The sequence below is a fragment of the Euleptes europaea genome, chromosome 10, assembly GCF_029931775.1.
Source record: "Euleptes europaea isolate rEulEur1 chromosome 10, rEulEur1.hap1, whole genome shotgun sequence".
In the NCBI taxonomy this organism is placed as follows: domain Eukaryota; kingdom Metazoa; phylum Chordata; class Lepidosauria; order Squamata; family Sphaerodactylidae; genus Euleptes; species Euleptes europaea.
Genome location: NC_079321.1, coordinates 10,906,170 through 10,923,304, shown reverse-complemented (window position 1 = coordinate 10,923,304; position 17,135 = coordinate 10,906,170). Strand labels below are relative to the sequence as shown.

The 17,135-nt window shown below is 46.9% G+C and overlaps 1 protein-coding gene across 1 annotated transcript; it reads right to left on the bottom strand.

Annotated features, from left to right (window-relative positions):
• Nucleotides 1–4,980: 4,980 nt before the first annotated feature.
• TDRD6 (tudor domain containing 6) lies at nt 4,981–15,899 on the bottom strand. The gene is made up of 4 exons (XM_056856922.1): nt 9,575–15,899; nt 8,095–8,213; nt 6,200–6,284; nt 4,981–5,051 (listed from the first exon to the last, which is right to left on the bottom strand). Exons 1-4 carry the CDS (start codon nt 15,897–15,899, stop codon nt 4,981–4,983), a joined length of 6,600 nt encoding a protein of 2,199 aa, XP_056712900.1.
• Between the last annotated feature and the right edge of the window lie 1,236 nt (nt 15,900–17,135).

Here is a 17,135-nt window from a genome sequence, read left to right as displayed (position 1 = left end):
ACCTCCAGGGAAGGAGAGCTCACCACCTCCCGAGGAAGCCTGTATCACTGAGGAACCGCTCTGTTAGAAATCAGAATCAGAAGCCTTGCTGGGCAAAAGCCCTACCTGGCCCCACCCACTTTTTAAAAACACTTGGCGAGGGCCATGGTACCCGTTGGCACCACGCTGGGGACCCCTGGTCTAGTAGACGGGGAACTATGTTCGCAACATGCCTTATGACATATGCGAGATGTTCAGCACAGTCCCATGGCTGCAGAATAAAGGACGCTACTTAAAACTTCTGCCTTTTCAGTACCTGCAATGGGATATCCATTGGTAGCTGAAGAATGCTGCTCAAGTGCAGTTCGAAGGGTTTCACCGGCAGAAAGGTAACACCAGCCGTCATGATGAGATCTCCAATTGTGTCCATGCCTGCTTCCACAGGCACGAGTCTGTTAAATCAGAACCACTGCATTTTTATGAGCAGAGTAAATATACATGCCTTGAACCCCTTCTGTCTGTATTTGAAACTAGGCCCTGTGAAACACAGATGACAAAAGGGGTCAGGTAGAATTCCATCTTAGATGGGCTGAAGGTGGTTGCATACTTCCTTAGCATGCGAAGCTGCTCATAATGACCCTTAAGGTCTCACACATGAAGCTGCCTTTATTCTGAACCAGACCCATCAAAGTCTGTCTATTCAGACCGGCAGTGGTTCTCCAGGGTCTCAGGCAGAGGTCTTTCACCTCACCTACTTGCCTAGTCCCTTTAACTGGAGGTGCCAGGGATTGAACCTGGGACCTTCTGCATGCCAAGCAGATGCTCTACCACTGAGCCACGGCCCCTCCCCAGTATCTTCAGATACTAAATGTGAGGGTGACCCAGACTGTCATTTAGGGAAAGGTAACATATTATACACATAAGGCACAAGATAAGCCAGAGGTAAGCAGAAATACCAGGAAACAAAAAGGGTAAGGCCAATACTGGTGATCATCTTACCCTATGGTTACTGTAAGCATACCATGGCAAGTTTCTGCTTGGTAAACAGTCATCTGGCCTTACCCTGCTTGATGCCTGATCTTAGTGTGGCTGGTTCTCACCAAGAACTCTTTTCTATTGTGTGGTCCAGTTGTCTATCCTGCCACCCATTTTGATCTATATAGTCTCTCATTTCTTTTTCTTCTCGTTTATTTTCAGCATCTGATGAAGTGTTCAAATTGTTGCAGCCGATCAGAGGTTCTTCTCCCCCCAAAGTACTGTTCTGTTATCCTGAGACAAACCAGCCCTTGGTCTAATTTTGGCCTGCACAGAAAGGATCTAAAGCATGGTGTAGTGGTTAAGAGTGGCGGTTTGGAGTGGTGGACTCTAATCTGGAGAACCGGGTTTGATTCCCCACTCCTCCACATGAGCGGCGGACACTAATCTGGTGAACTGGATTTGTTTCCCCGCCCCTGCACATGAAGCTAGCTGGGTGACCTTGGGCTAGTCACAGCTCTCTTAGAGCTCTCTCAGCCCCACCTACCTCACAGGGTGTCTGTTGTGGGGAGTGGAAGGGAAGGTGATTGTAAGCTGGTTTGACTTTTCCTTAAGTGGTAGAGAAAGTCGGCATATAAAAACCAACTCTTCTTCTTTTGCTAGGCTTACTGGAGCTTTCCTGCTAAGTAATATACATATAAAAACAACTTCCAGAAAAGCTGAGCCTTAAAAGTTTTCCAGTTATAGAAATCATATGTTCAGGAAGGTGAGAACTTGTCAAAATTCAGTGTTAACTTCCTCTTTGATATATAACCACTAAGAAAAAAAAATCTTGGTGAATTAGTATATTGTGTTATTTGTGTTAATCATTGTGCTGATGCAAAGAACAATACCACAATCTGTGTAACTACATGGCTAAGGATTTGCCAGTATTAAAATAATGCATACAGTTGTTACAGTCATTTTTTTATACCCTATTGTTAGCTATTTTCCTCGGTTCCCTACTTTCCCACCTTAAAATCCTGTCTATATTTGGGGATTTGACGTGAAAGGTAAACTTGAGATTTGGGGAAAGGGATGCTGAGAAGTGATTAGAACTCCATTGCTGAGTCTGAATGAATAAACCCAACCCAGTCAAAACAGAATACCCATGAGATCTTCATTGCTTCATACCAGGTCCACACACAGAGCTATGGCATTCCTTTGTCACACCTGATGTTTTCTCAAGTATGGGGCATGAACTGGGAACTACGGTATAAGCCAAGCGACGTAGTTCAACGCTTCAAGCCTGAAAGTAAAAGTGCTTGAGGGGGAGGGAGATGACAACCACCTGGAACTGCTCAGGTATCATAGCAGGGATCAGACCTACACACTCTGAAGTAAAAAATCTTGGAAGTCACAGTCATACATCCTGCTCAGAACAGCAGAGAACTCTGACAACTTGAAGGAAACCGAAGTTGGGCTTGTCCAAACTGCTGCCCAGGACGGCTATGAATGCAGCCCTACACAAAATCGTAAACTTACTTAAAACATTATGAATCATCTATTGTTAGTGTTAGTGTATTATATGTGCAGCCCAAGACAATTCTTCTTCCAATGTGGCCCAGGGAAGCCAAAAGATTGGACACCCTGACCTAAGCCCTCTTCTTGGCCGGCAGGGATGGTTGTATTCTCCTGTATCAGAGGAGCATGTCTATTATGTTAGGTGCTGTGGAACACAGGCAGGAGAATGCTGCTCCAGTCGTCTTGTTTGCGGGCTTCCTAGAGGCACCTGGTTGACCACTGTGGGAACAGACTGCTGGACTTGATGGACCTTGGTTTGATCCAGCACGGCCTATCTTATGTTATACTGCGATTTCAATGGGAAAGTTAGAGCAGAGATGCTGGATTCTGCAGCCCAGGTCTCGATTCGATACAGGCTCTGCTTCAGGATTTCACAATCATGCTCACCGGTAACTTTAGCAACTCATCTTTCCCCTTATCCCAAGAGGAAGTGGTACACCTGATTGTGTGTTATCAGCGGTACATCTGTTGCCAAATGGGATTTGTAGGTAGAAGCTGGGGCGGGGGATTCCCAAAATATCTGCTGCTGACATCTAAGAATTTGAGCTACTGTCTCAGGTTTATGCAGAGCGGGCAACTACAAACTGAAGAGGATGGGTCCCAAGCATCACTAGTTGGTGCCCCTGGCAACAATGGGACGTCCCTGCCTCCCACGGCTGCCACCGCCACTGAGCCTCTAGAGTCGGTTCTTGAAGGTCAAATGACATTCAAACCAGTGTGGGGGACAAACGAGGATCTGCAATAAGAGGGGGGGAATTGGCAAAAGAAAAATCATTTCCCTTCCCTCCATCAACTGAAGTACCTTTACACTGGCGATATGGCACCTCTGAAGTCAATTTCAAGACGTTTACCTCTGGGGTTCAAAGCATTCCCTCCTCCACTACACAGTGGCAACACACAAACTTTTAGAAATTAACTTTACTTCTTCTAATGAAAGACTGCCAGAGGATGTAATGAGGGCCGCAAGTGTAGACAGCTTGAAAAGGGGATTCATGGAGGATAGTGACTAGATGGGGAGGGGCTGTGACTCAATGGTAGAGCCTCTGCTTGGCATGCAGAAGGTCCCAGGTTCGATCCCCGGCATCTCCAGTTAAAAGGACTAGGCAAGTAGGTGATGTGGAAGACCCCTGCCTGAGACTTTGGAGATCCGCTGCTGGTCTGAGTAGACAATACTGACTTTGATGGGCCAAGGGGTCTGATTCAGTAGAAGGCAGCTTCATGTGTGTTCACGGACAAGAAGTCTGCTCCAGCAGGGCTCTAATGTTCTTCAGACAGCTGTCCTTAACCAGCAATTTCCATACAGGCATTCCCTGTAAAAGCTGTTTTGTTATTGCCTACTGTCACACTAGGGTCAGTCCTAGAAGCTAAAACGACTAAACAGGCTATCGTATTTTGGTCACATTATGAGAAGACAAAAGTCACTGGAAAAGACTGTCATGCTAGGAAAAGTTGAGGGCAGCAGGAAAAGAGGAAGATTCAACAAGAGATGGATTGACTCAATAAAGGAAGCCACAGCCCTCAATTTGCAAGATCCGAGCAAGGTCAAAGATAGGACATTTTGGAGGACATTGATTCATAGGGTCGCCATGAGTCGGAAGCGACTTGACGCCACTTAATACACAACACATACTTACTTTCAAAGACATGGCCCTGAGCAAGACCTGAGCAAGGCTGTCGATGACAGGACATTTTAGAGGACTTTGATTCATAGACTTGCCATGAGTCGGAAGCAACTTGACGGCACTTAACACACACACACACTGTCACACTGAATAGGTCCCTCTGTAGAAAAAAATGTGCATAATATTATATTATCTGACAAAGGGAGCAGGGGGTTGGACTACATGGCCCATATGGCCCCTTCCAATTCTATGACTTTTTGGTCTCTAAGATGCGACTGGACTCAAATCGAGCTCTTTTACTGCAGACCAACACGGCTACCCTCTGAAACCACCATGCATAATATTAAAGAGCAATACTAAATTATTTAGAATAGTTTTGTATAGCAGCTAGTTACTGTTACCAGAAGCAAAAAGTCTGCATCAAAAGAAATGAACAGCAACAACACAACAGTTTTATTCTTCCTTAACAAAATGTCAAAACACAAAGCGTTCAAAATATCCAGAGATTTTTTTCCATTTAGCAGGGCAGTGTAGTCAAAGTGCGCTCAATGTGTATCAAAAATGTGTATCAATGTGTATATTTCTTTCATCCTCAACAGAGCTTAAACAATCTCAGAGCATTAAGACAAAGAAAAACAGTCTACTACTCCGTATCCAGGTCTTATTAAAAAAAACACTATTCCAAGATATGGTAAATGAACCTGCACAGAAAATACTTTGAGGGCTCATTGAAGTAGCCAGCAGTTGCCCATCGAGGTCGGACTTGCCCTCTCAATCGTCCCGTCATCAGTACATCCAAAGAAACTTGTGCTCAAGACACCTCCATCTGTCAAGTGCGCTTTCACTGTTGTTGGTCACTCAACCCCAAAAAATCAGCACAGTTGTCCAAACCACCCTTCTCTTCTTTCACAGCTAAAGATACAAGGAAGAATTGCAGAATGTATTTACAGCAGCCATGACTAGTTGTGGTTACATTAAAACTATGTTAAAAGAACCAAACTTCCAAAGCCAATGAGCTAACTAGCTATATCCCCATTACCAGAACCCTTCATTTTCAGAAGGGCCGAGATACCAAAAGAGGTTAATAAATTATATATAAGCCCAGATGTTTTAGAATTATGGACCCCAGGGCGGGGCTATGATGGTAACAGCAGGCTCAATGCTCAGTGGTTGCCACTAGGTTCTGCAGCAAAGATTTGCAACCTACCAGCATGGTGTAGTGGTTAAGAGCGGAGGTTTGGAGAGGTGGACTCTGATCTGGAGAACCAGGTTTGATTCCCCACTCCTTCACATGAGCAGCAAAGGCTAATCTGGTGAACTGAATTTGTTTCCCCACTCCTACACATGAAGCCAGCTGGGTGACCTTGGGCTAGTCACAGCTCTCTTAGAGCTCTCTCAGCCCCACCTACCTCACAGGGTGTCTTTTGTGGGGAGGGGAAGGGAAGGTGATTGCAAGCTGGTTTAATTCTTCCTTAAGTGGTAGAGAAAGTCAGCATATAAAAACCAACTACTACTCTTCTTCCTACCTACCTTCAGGAAACCCTTTCCACATCAACTGGTCTGAAGACCTCCCCCAACCCACCCCAGCCTGTCACGCCACAGTCTGTGCAAACTGACTCATGCCCCACCCCTCGTGTTCTTAGTAGAGCGCAACTATCCCACAAAGTCTCAGGGACGCCCAGGTGAACCAAGCACCCTACAAACCCTCTCAGCTTTCTGCAGCTGAAGATGGCAAGGGACATGCAGCACTGGTGGATCACTGGTGAAGGGGAGGGGAAGAACGTATACTGCAAAGACTTCCAGCAAGAGATGTTCAGAGGTGGTTTCCCACTGCCTGCCTCCCCGTGGGCTGAGAGAACTGTTCTGAGAAAACTGAGACTGGCCCAAGGTCACCCAGCAGGCTTCATGTGGAGGAGTGGGGAATCGAACCAAGTTCTCCAGATTAGAATCCACCGCTCTTAACCACCACACCACGCTGCCTCCTCAATATTATGCACAGACCAAAAACCAAGAACCAAAACAAGCAAAAACTCTGCAAAGTTTTACATATTATTTAGTACAAGTTGTAAAGATGTACTCCTCACCTTCAACTGCTAAACTGCTTTCTGGCAAAGGAAGTGAGGTACTTATTCCATCATGCAACACCTGAAGGAAAAAAAAAACACCCAGAAAGTTCATGTGAGAGACATGAGAATATTTGTACACAAATGTACATACTTCAATTTGATCACCTAATTGTATTAAGTGCTCTAGGGTACGTTTTATTGGCAGGTATGCCTTAAAATAGTGTAATCTTAAGCACAAATCAAATAATAAAACTTTCAATGATCTTCACACTAGGACTTCTGTTACAGAAGTAAGATGGCAGATAGCTTTATTACCTTAGTAGCTCCACACACACCCCAGACATAATTTCAGGGCCAGCAGATCCTAATTAACAGCATGGAGAGCAAAAGCAAAGGGGGAAATCAGTGGCAATACCCCCACCCCATGACAAATGCCTATTTGTCATCAGAAACTAACAACAGGCTGCTAGCCATTGTTTCTTACTGTCTTAAGTATAAGAATTTTAACCTTATTAGAGACCAATTCTACAGGGTTAGTCTGTTGAAGCAAAAAAAAAAAATTTAAAGACAGTTTTAAGCCACAATACAATTTCCAATACGTTAGGTGCCAAAAATGGGCTTAATAATCCATTCCTCCAATTTAACAGGGACAGGTGCAATTTCCTAGATGCTTCACACACACAAACACTTCTTCACAAAAAAAAAACAACCACCCTGTATTGTATTGTATTGTATTGGCTACATTTCAGTTTACTAGTAAGGAGACTTGATTTTAGTTTTAAAAAATTATTTTTCACTCGAGCTCCTTAACGTGAACTGAACTGAGCCTCCCTCCTCGTTAACTTTAATTTTGGCAACCCACCTCTTTGCCACGCCTGGCAGCGTAGCAGATGCAGCAAAGAAACAGCAACGGGATGGCTCATTAAACAACTTGGCTCTATTTGCCAATACACATTCTCAACCAAGCACCACATTAGCAATTCAATAAACAACAAGGCAGTAGAGCTCACACACCTTGTTAAAGCTATACATACTCAATTAGCAGTTGCACTTCAAATACAGAAAAAGAATTGTGTGACAAGCTATAGTCTGTAGCAGTCTGTAGCTAGATATATAAGAATTTCCATTCAATTCTCAACAAGTGTAGCAGATGAACTGCAGTTCAAATGTACGTATTCTCCCTCCCCTCTGCCCATTCCCCTTTCTACTGTACAGACAGATTCAAAGAATTGATTTCACTCCTCCGTCTTTCCTAATCTTCCTCCTGGTCATGCACAAGCCTGCTGCTAGTTTAACTGTGACGGTCAACATAACACGGTTCTTCAGAATTATAGCAAGGAGCATACCTCGGTTGGACCCAAGTTTTGTTCAGGAATCCCATTCCAAACATTTATAGGACTGACGGTCTCTTCATCCTCACTTGAAAGATTCAAAACCTTTATGTAAAGATAAGATCATCATTTGAACAGACACGTCTACTTAGGGAAAAAGGTAAAGGTAGTTCCCTGTGCAAGCACCGGGTCATTACTGACCCATGGGGTAAAGTCACATCCTGACGTTTACTAGGCAGACTGTGTTTACGGGGTGGTTTGCCACTGCCTTCCCCAGTCGTTTGCACTTTACCCCCAGCAAACTGGGTACTCATTTTACCGACCTCGGAAGGATGGAAGGCTAAGTCAACCTTGAGCCAGCTACCTGAAACTGACTTCTGTCGGGATCGAACTCAGTTTGTGAGCAAAGCTTTTGACTTCAGTACTGCAGCTTACCACTCTGCGCCACGGGGCTCCATGCAAAGGGCAGCAAAAACAGTTCTCATGTTGAGTGAGTACTATAAGATAGCTATTTAGGGCGTTAATGTTAACTCACCCAGAATGTTCTCGTTGCCTTACCTTTATACCTTCAGCAGAAACGCCCAAGATCTCAGCCTCATACCAGTGCGCACCTGTGCTCCCCATGCATTGGGATCCAACATCAAATCCTTTTAACTCGTAAGGAGCTTCATTTTTTTCTGCCAAGAGAACACATTGTTTACAAGCACCTCACCTGCTGCAAGGCGCAACCTATATGAAATGAGACAAAGGGTTAATTTCTCTTCCCCTAGGAGGCACCAAATGGTAAGTCCCAACCAGGCTTGAGAGATCTGAGCTACCCCCCACTCAGTTTTTCTCCCCAAGAACTCCTAGGTGAAGATATATACACAAGCACAGCTCTTATTTCTCCCCCCGATATAATAGCTAAACAGTACTTGGATATCTTCTTCCCTTTCATTATGATCTCTGTAACACAGCGAAAGTGAGTGCTGTTTGCATGGACACAAAACTAAGATTTGTTGTAGTTTATTCATTCCAAACAGCCCAATTATGATAGAAGTACACAAGGGCAGTGCATACATATCATAGAACCAGATTTTAAGAGGCATTAAAAAAAGATAGAATACTGGTGTGGACAGGACAGAACTCCTTCAACAGTTTCAATAAAAGGGAGAATTTTGGTTGATGCATGTTATTTTACAAATGTTGGAAAGTTGCAGCAGCTCACATATGCCAAGATATAAAATGTACAAGGAAGAAGAGGCTAGATGGCCATCTGTCAGCAAATGCTGATTCTATTACCTTAAGCAGATGATGAGAGGGAGGGCATCTTGGCCATCTTCTGGGCATGCAGTAGGGGTCACTGGGGGTGTGGGAGAGGAAGTAGTTGTGAATTTCCTGCATTGTGCAGGGGGTTGGACTAGATTACCCTGGTGGTCCCTTTCAACTCTCTGATTCTAAGAGCTATACAGGAAACCTTCCCAGTTGCTCACAAATATGAATGGGCCATTAGTCTCCTCAACATTTAGTTCAACTCAGGAACACCAAAAAAACAGGACATCTGAGATGGATCAACTCAACAAAAGAAGCCACGGCCCTGAGCAAGACCTGAGCAAGGCTGTCGATGACAGGACATTTTGGAGGACACTAATTCATAGGGTCGCCATAAGTAGGAAGCGACTTGATGGCACTTAACACACGCACACATTGCGTACCAGGACTGTAGCAATAGATAGGTCCCAGAAAGCAAATATTTTTAACATCAATGTTTGCTTCAGAATACAAGAATGTGGCATTCTGCTAACAAGTCTATTTACCTGAATTGATACAGGAAGCCTTTGTAACAAGAGAGACAGAGAAATTGTTGTATGTTCTATGGTCAAAAGCCTATCCATTTCCACTCTTTTGGCAAGTTTAGCTCTTATTTCTTCCCCCATTTTGTGCTCCAAATTCCTCCCAGAAACATAAGTAAAACACATCAGTGTGCTGCTCTTAAATATAGATACATTCTATATGCACAAAACATCAACCTCTGCCAGAAAAAAAAAAACAAGCTTACCTGCACTCTGACTTGAAGTTTCAGGTTGCTCTCCCACTAGCAGCGTACTCACAGAATCCTCCTCGGCCAGCTTACTGTCGCTCTCTTCAAAAGATCGACACGCGGCAGGCCTCGTCTCCACTTGTTCAGAACTCTGCTCCGAGACAGTTTGCTGTTTTCTGTCTTTCAGCTTTGGGGCATCCTGTCCAATTTCACACAGATCTGTAGACTCTCTCATGTAAAACGGGACTTGCGGATTTAGTTCACTTCCTGAAAGGGGTGATTGGATCTCCGGAACAGTGGGAGGAGGTGGAGCAGGCAGTAAGGACAGTTCCTTCGTTTCAGCAGCTGGCAAAAGCGGTGTTGCAGGGACTGGGAGTTCTAGCAGCCTCTCCTGACCACAGCTGAGCCAGCCGTCCACTTCGTCCATTAGCGAAGAACTCTGTTCCAACTCTCCTTCCATCAAGGGCACTTCAACCAGGCCCAGTTTGGAGGTCTCTCCTATTTCTTCACATGAGAGATGATTCATCATGGACTCCAATTCCACTAAGCTTTCGAAGGAATGAGTTCTCAGGGCTTCCAGTTCTGTCAGCAGCTGCCTGGTATCAGAGGAAAGAGGCACTTCTAAGACCACCGAGTCTGAAGAGTCTTCAGAGCTCAACGGCAGCTCCCCTTCAACGGGGTCCTGTGTTAAGGTTGCCTTCTGGCCTTTGACCTCCTCTTGGGCTTCAAAGGGATTCTGTCCCGACACCTCCGTACTTGCTGGAAGCTGAATTTCAGAAACATCTGAACAATTTAGAACACACCTCTTGCTATCACTTTCTCTCTCAGGGACAGAAAAGTCCAGTTCGTTATTAGGCGTTTCAGGTATAGTTTGTTGTTCCTCTACTTCAAGTGGATATTCATTTCCTTTTGTTTCACAAAGGCCCTCATTCCTTGCAGAAGCTAAACAGTCTTCCGTTGATGCATATAAATAATCTTCTGAAGCCATGGTATATTTTGAAGCCACAGAAGTAGAAGCAGACATTCCCGTTTCACAGAGTACAACTTCCAAATCTTCTGCCTTAGCATCTCTGTTCTGCCCTTCGTGACTGAGGATATTTGCCACAGCTGAGCCACCGTCTTCAGTGTTAGGCTCCCAAAAAAGTTTCATTTGTGCATTGATGTTTTCCCTCTGACATTCCAAATTAACAACAAATAAGGGAATTTCAAAAGGCCTATTGCATAGTATTTCCATAACTGTAACATCTAGTAAAGAATCCACTACTTTATTGCAGAAGATATCACTTGCTCCTTCTACCCATGACCCCTCAGAGGAATTAAATCCAAACAGACAACATGGAAATGCTTGAGGAGGTAGTGTTAACAGCTCATCAGAAATCTGCCTTAACATCTCTCTGGTGACAAGTTCCTCAGTTCCACGATCAATATGAGCAACTCTCAAGGTGCTCTCCTCTAAGCTGATAACTATGGATCGGTAAAAATTTTCATCTTTATTGCATTTTGCCAGACAACAGTAGCCAATTTTAATATCAGCTGTATTGCAACCAGCAGGCTTCCTAGCATCTTGGACTTTCTTTTCAATGGCAAGGATCTCATAAAGATCAGCAAACTGACACCAGAAGTATCCCGGGCTCTCTGTGGATCCTGCAAAGGCTTTTACAGTTTGACCAACTATAGGTGACTTCCAGAAAAATGATTTGGCATCCTGGATGAGTGCAGCTTTGCTAGGCGTATCAGAAATAATTTCAGCCAAATCGATCATGTCAACCTCAGTTTCGTTTTTGTCAGATGTCTCTACTAAAACAGATTTTTTGCACGCAAGATGACTATTAACCAAATCTGCAGTCACATTGCCTTCTCCATCGCACAGAATAATTTCCCATTTGCCTGCAAGTTGTTCCACAAATTCACAGTTCATCTGAATTTCACTCGTGCTCTGGGAGAAGTACAGCATGGCTTCCTCTGACCACTCTGGAAGCCCCATGGTCTTAATGCCACCCAATGAGCAATGAATGGCCATTGCCGGAAGCAGTGCACAGTCCTCCAGGAGTCTACATGTTTTGCAAATGTTAACTACTGCAGTATTACCATAATCAATATACTGTACGCTGATCCCTTCATCTGACGGCTGCTTTTGGACAACAGCTCGATACCGCAAGCCATCTTCTGGAAAAACTGCACATATTAAGTCTCCTACATGGAGATGCTGTCCATTTAGGTTCTCAGTTGTTTCAGACTGGTTTAGTTTCTCTGAAACACTGTCAAGCAGTGGCTCATCTTCTACTAGCTGAACATAAAAGTCAGAAGGATTCTTTACATGAGAAACATACACTAAGGTTTTAAAACCAGGGCTTGTGTTCTTCAGAGGCAAATCACACATTTTCTTAAGTGAAGAGTTTATGCAAGTTTCCTTTTGATTTCTGGTTCTCAAGCTATCAGCTTTCTCTTCTCTCTTTTCAAGGGGCACATAACGTCTGCTCTTATCTGCCACACTATCAGTTGAGTTAAGTCTTTCTACTGGCAGAGGAGACTGTGTCATCACCTCTGGCATTGTTTTCTGCTGAAAGGGTTTTACTTCTCTGCACAAAGCTCTGGGTCTGCTACTACTTAAGGATTCCAGATTTTTAGACATGCTTCTCTTAATTTCTGGAGTAGAATGGTCAACACCTGTAAAAAATGGCCTTCTTGCTTCACTGCCCGAATCCTTATTTTCTGCAGATCTGTCCAATGCTTTGCTGCCTTGCAAACCTAAGTCTTCTTTCATTTTTGCATTTATCTGCATTTTGTCAGCATATAGTTCAACTATTAGCTTTCCATCAGGATCTTTTGCTACAATTAAAGCCTTTAAGGGCTTATCTAGCACTGCCTTTTCAAACCACACAATGGCTTCTTTAGGTACACCAGCAGTATCAGATAATGAACATTTTATGGCTTGCATTGGCAAAAGCAGTATCTCATAGGCATCTCTGGGTACTAAAATCAGATCTTCTTTTGTCAGCGACTCCGTATTCCCAAAATCCACAAAGAAGACTTCTTCGGTAGGACTTGTTTTAGCCAGTATTGCCCTGTACCAGCAGCCATCAGTATACTTTGCAAGATACAAGTTTCCAGGAACCGGCAAGGATTTCAGACTATGTCCCATTTTGCTGAGTTTACCAATGCTATTTGTTAAGCGTTCAAGAGCATGTGCATTTCTGGCAAGCTGGCAGTAGAAGAGACGCAGATCATTAATGTATGTGACATATACCAACTCTTCACTTCCAATTTTGATGTTATGTGTCGAATAATAGTAAGAAAGCAGATGAACTGATGATGTCAAGGGTTTATCTGGCTCTACAGATCTGGCTAAACCTTTCCTTGTTAAAAAATGGCATGCGCTTTCAAAAGGTGTGATTAAGTCCACAACATTAAGGAGGTATGCATTATTTAATGCTGCTAAAGCAAATATAGTACATTTCAGTTCCATTTTGCTTGCTGAATCAACAAATTCCTGAAAAGCGTCAGTGGCCTTTTCATCCCAAACAAAAGGATCCTGACTGTCTGGCTGAATTAAATTGTAAAGGCTACATCTGAAAGCCTGGGCCTTCAGCTTGAGAAACTCAGTCCTAGTTGAACGAAGGTCCTTTACAGAAACAAGCTCTTTATTCCCATAGTCAACATACACGACTTCTACGTCTTCTGTAGGACGGCCAGCACGAACAATAAGAGCTCTGTACCACTTCCCGTCTTCTGAATACTTAGCCAAACACACAGGGTTAGGCCAAACATGGGGCTCTGCTACATGAACACAGTAATGCTGAATCTCAGCCATAAGTACCCTCAGATCATAGGCAGTTTTAGCTAACTGACACCAAAAGAGACTAGGACTTTCTACGTAAGATACTGTTACGTCTACTGTACTTCCAACTTCTAATTGCCCTTCGCAAGACAATCCTGGCTTTATTTCAGAGTAGTTTTGCACAAGATGGGGCGAACTATTCGGAGCACCACTAGAGTCCTCTTTTGCAACTGTCTCACTGGGCAAAGAACAAATGCCCCCAACCGTCTGCATTTTGGCTGTCAAAGCTGAAGTACAGCGGGGAGCTTGACGGTCAGGTCTGGGTGGGAATTCTCCATTTTTTGCAGATATCATTCTCACAGGGTTTTGACTAGTGCCCAGTTCTTTAGTACCTCTTCTTAGAGGCTTATCTGAAAGTTTCTGGATGGTCTCTGAATCCGCATTGTCATGATGCTCAGCATACTTCCCCTGGGACATGAGTTTGGCTAAGTTTTTCTCTCCTGCTAGAGAATGATCGAAAAGTTCAACTATGTAAATGTCCCCTTGCATGCCCAGGACCTGAACCACCAGTTCCTTATTCATCACGGCTTTCTTGAAATAGTCTACAGAGCCCGGACTCCACGGCTGACTTGAGGAAGGATTAGCCAAGGCACACCTGAGCGCCACGGCAGGAAGTTCTCTGAACTGAGGAAGCAGCTCCTTCACTTTATACAGGTCAACTATTTCCGTGTTTCCCCTGTCAACCAGGTATACTTCAATACCTTCCCCCTGCACGCCGGTGACAACAGCACGGTGGTAAGTGTTCTCCTTCAACATCACACAGCACAAGGAACCTGGCTGGGGCTCAAGGAGAATACCCTCTAGTTTTTTGCTTTGGGAATAGAAGTCTTGTAAGTTTTGTTTCAAGTGACAGAGAGGCTGGTGGTACTCCTGCAGGCACACGGAGAACTGCGTAGGGTCTTTGAGGAAGGACACTTGGGCTTTGTGGCACTCTCCTGCCTTCAGACGCACGCTAGGCAGGGGGGCGGCAGCAAATGTGGCCAGTGCTCCCAGCAGCTCCTTCTTGGTAGGGGCACCAACGCCTTCTTGTTCAGCCACTAAGTTAGACGCATACCCTTGATGGCTGTGCACAAATCTCTGGGTCAGGCAGTGGGCCTGCACCCCAAAAAGGCAGTTGAGGTTGAAACCTTCTTCCCCAAAAAAGGTCACATAATACACATGCTCAAAGGCGCAATAAGCTTCGATCTTGGCTTGCACCGCCTTGCCCAGCAGCAAGGTCTTGAGCTCACTGATCTGTGAACGGGTCCAGCCGCAGCCTCCATCTGTGATCCCCTGTAACGAGCAAAGGTAGGTCACCACCGGCATGCGGAAACACTCTCCCGGCAAGCGACGCAGGTTCCTCTTGGTCACAAACTCCTTCCTGCCGTAATCCACACAGATCACCTGGGCCACTGCCCCCGGCTGCTCTTCAGGACCACCCCCGGGATATATCTCCAGCAGCAGAGCTCGGTACCAGTGTCCGTCTATGCCCCGGGCGGCACAGGGGGAACCCGGAGTGGGCAAGGCCTCCTGCAGGTCTTCTCCTCTAGCACCCTCAAAGGCTTGAATCATGGCATCGGTCAGACGGCTGATCTCCTTGGAGAGGCTGCGCAGCTGGCAGTAGACGTGGTGGGGGTCGCAGATCTGCGTCACCAGCACCGACTCGGTCATGTTTAACTCCAGCTTGGGGTAGAAGTAATCCAGGGAGCCAGGACTCAGCTGGCCTCGGGCAGGGGCGGCAGGAGAGGGCACCTGCGGAAGAGGTGGCGGCGGCAGCGGTGGAGGCACGGAAGACTGCTGCGGTGGAGCAGGATTGCATCCCAAGGAGGCGTTCAGCAAGGTACGGAAGGCGGCGGGCGAGATCTGGCTGGCGAGGCCCAGGTGGTGCATCTGGGCCAGGAGCCAGGGCAGCTCCAGGACCACCAGGCGCTGGGGGATCAGCACCTCCCGCACCAGGCCCGAGACCTCTTTGCCATGGAGGCAGCCCAGGAACTCGACGGCGCCGGCCGTCCAGGCAAAGCTGAGCCTGCCGCCGCCTCTCTGCGGGGCCAAGGCCTGGGGCTCGCCGGCCGCCTGGGCCGCGAAGTGGCCGGGCGGCACCAGGTCGGCCAGGATGCAGCCCAGCACCTCGGAGGGCAGCTGGAAGAAGTCCTCACGGCCGCGGGCCAGGTAGTAGGCCCCGGCGCTGACGGTGCGGCCCTCGTCCAGTAGGAAGACGCGGTACTCCTGGCCGGGGCCCCGCAGGCGGCCCACCACGCGGCAGCGCAGCCACCGCCCGCCCAGCTCCACCAGGCCCAGGTCGCCCACGGCCAGGCCCGAGGCCGCGCCCGCCCCTCCGGCGCCGCCGGGGGCGTTGGCCAGGCGAGGCCCCGGCGCGGCCTGCAGCTCGTCGCGGAGGCGGCCGTACAGCTCCCGCCACTCGCCCGACAGGCCCCACAGGCGGGCCAGCGGCGTCTCCGCCTGCACCTCCACGAAGGAGACGCGCAGCTTGATGGAGGTGCCCGGCGTGGGCAGGACGGAGCACATCGCGGGGCCCGGCGGCGCCACCGCCACTGCCACCACGCCGCCAACGCCGCCTTCGCGCCTCTCCTCAGCCGGCCCCGCCGCCTCGCCCAGCGGCCACGTGACCCCACGCCTGCGGGGAGTTCAAACGGGCGCGCGCGGCGGTTGGGGCGGCGGTTGGTTGCTGAGGCGCTTCCCAGCCTCAGTTCGCTCGCACGCCCAGTGCGCACGCGCGCCTGGAGTTCCAGCCCTGGGGGGGCCTTCCAGCGGGGTTTCAAACGTAAGGCCCAGATATAAGGGCTGGCTTAGAACACTGTGTGTCCACACGCGCGCGCACACGGAAGCTTTGGGGGAGTTGGCATCCGGGAGCCATGAACCAACACCTCATGCTCTCGGTTGGTTGGTTCTTGTGGGTAATCCGGGCTGTGTGACCGTGGTCGTGTGTTTTCTTTCCTGACGTTTCGCCAGCAGCTGTGGCCGGCACCTTCAGAGGAGTCACCCTGAAGGACAGTGTCTCTCAGCGTCAAGTGTGTAGGAAGAGTAATATATAGTCAGAAAGGGGTTGGGTTTGAGCTGAGTCATTGTCCTGCAAAAAGTATCAAAGGTAACGTGCTGATCATTGTCCTGTCAGTATCAAGATAATGGGCTAATGAGGGTGTGGCGTGTTCATGTGGAACCACTGTACCCTGAAGTGACCTGTGAACGTGTGGAACCCAAGGCTCATCCGCGTGGCCATTGTGGACTGTAGTCTTTACACACACACAGTCTTTGTTAGTCTGGAGGTTTTTCAGGACAGGAAGCCAAGCCTCATGATCTACCTCATAAGGTACAGGAGTTACAGGAAAAATAAAGCTGGCTCCTTCGCTGGACCTAGCTGCTAAAATTGGGCTGCGTTACCTAATGGTAGGAGTTTTTTTTTGTTTACTACTGGTTGCCTTTGGGTAAAGAAGCTGCATTATGCCCATAGCATGTAGTATTGTTTACAGAGTGGACACGTTTGGGGAGAGGGGCAGGGCTCAGTGGTAGAGCTTCTGCTTTTCATGCAGAAGGGGCAAGGTTCGTTCCCCAGCAGCTCCAGCTAAAAGGACCAGGCAGTAGGTGATGTGAGAGACCTCAGCCTGAGACCCTGGAGAGCTGCTGCCAGTCTAAGTAGACAAGATGGACCAGTGGTCTGATTCAGTATAAGGCAGCTTCACATGTATATTTGCATATCTTGAAGTTTATTTTCTTATTTTTATTCATTTATATACATTGTTTATG

Bases quoted from the DNA above. Each gene is read 5' to 3' on its own strand.
- TDRD6 (XM_056856922.1), bottom strand. From the start codon at position 15,899: ATGTGCTCCGTCCTGCCCACGCCGGGCACCTCCATCAAGCTGCGCGTC. The intron at 8,214-9,574 runs GTAAGCTTGTTT...TTCTCTTGGCAG, and splicing joins AACTTCAAGTCAGAGTGCAG to AAAAAAATGAAGCTCCTTAC. The intron at 5,052-6,199 runs GTACTAAATAAT...TTGTATCTTTAG, and splicing joins GGAGTACATCTTTACAACTT to CTGTGAAAGAAGAGAAGGGT.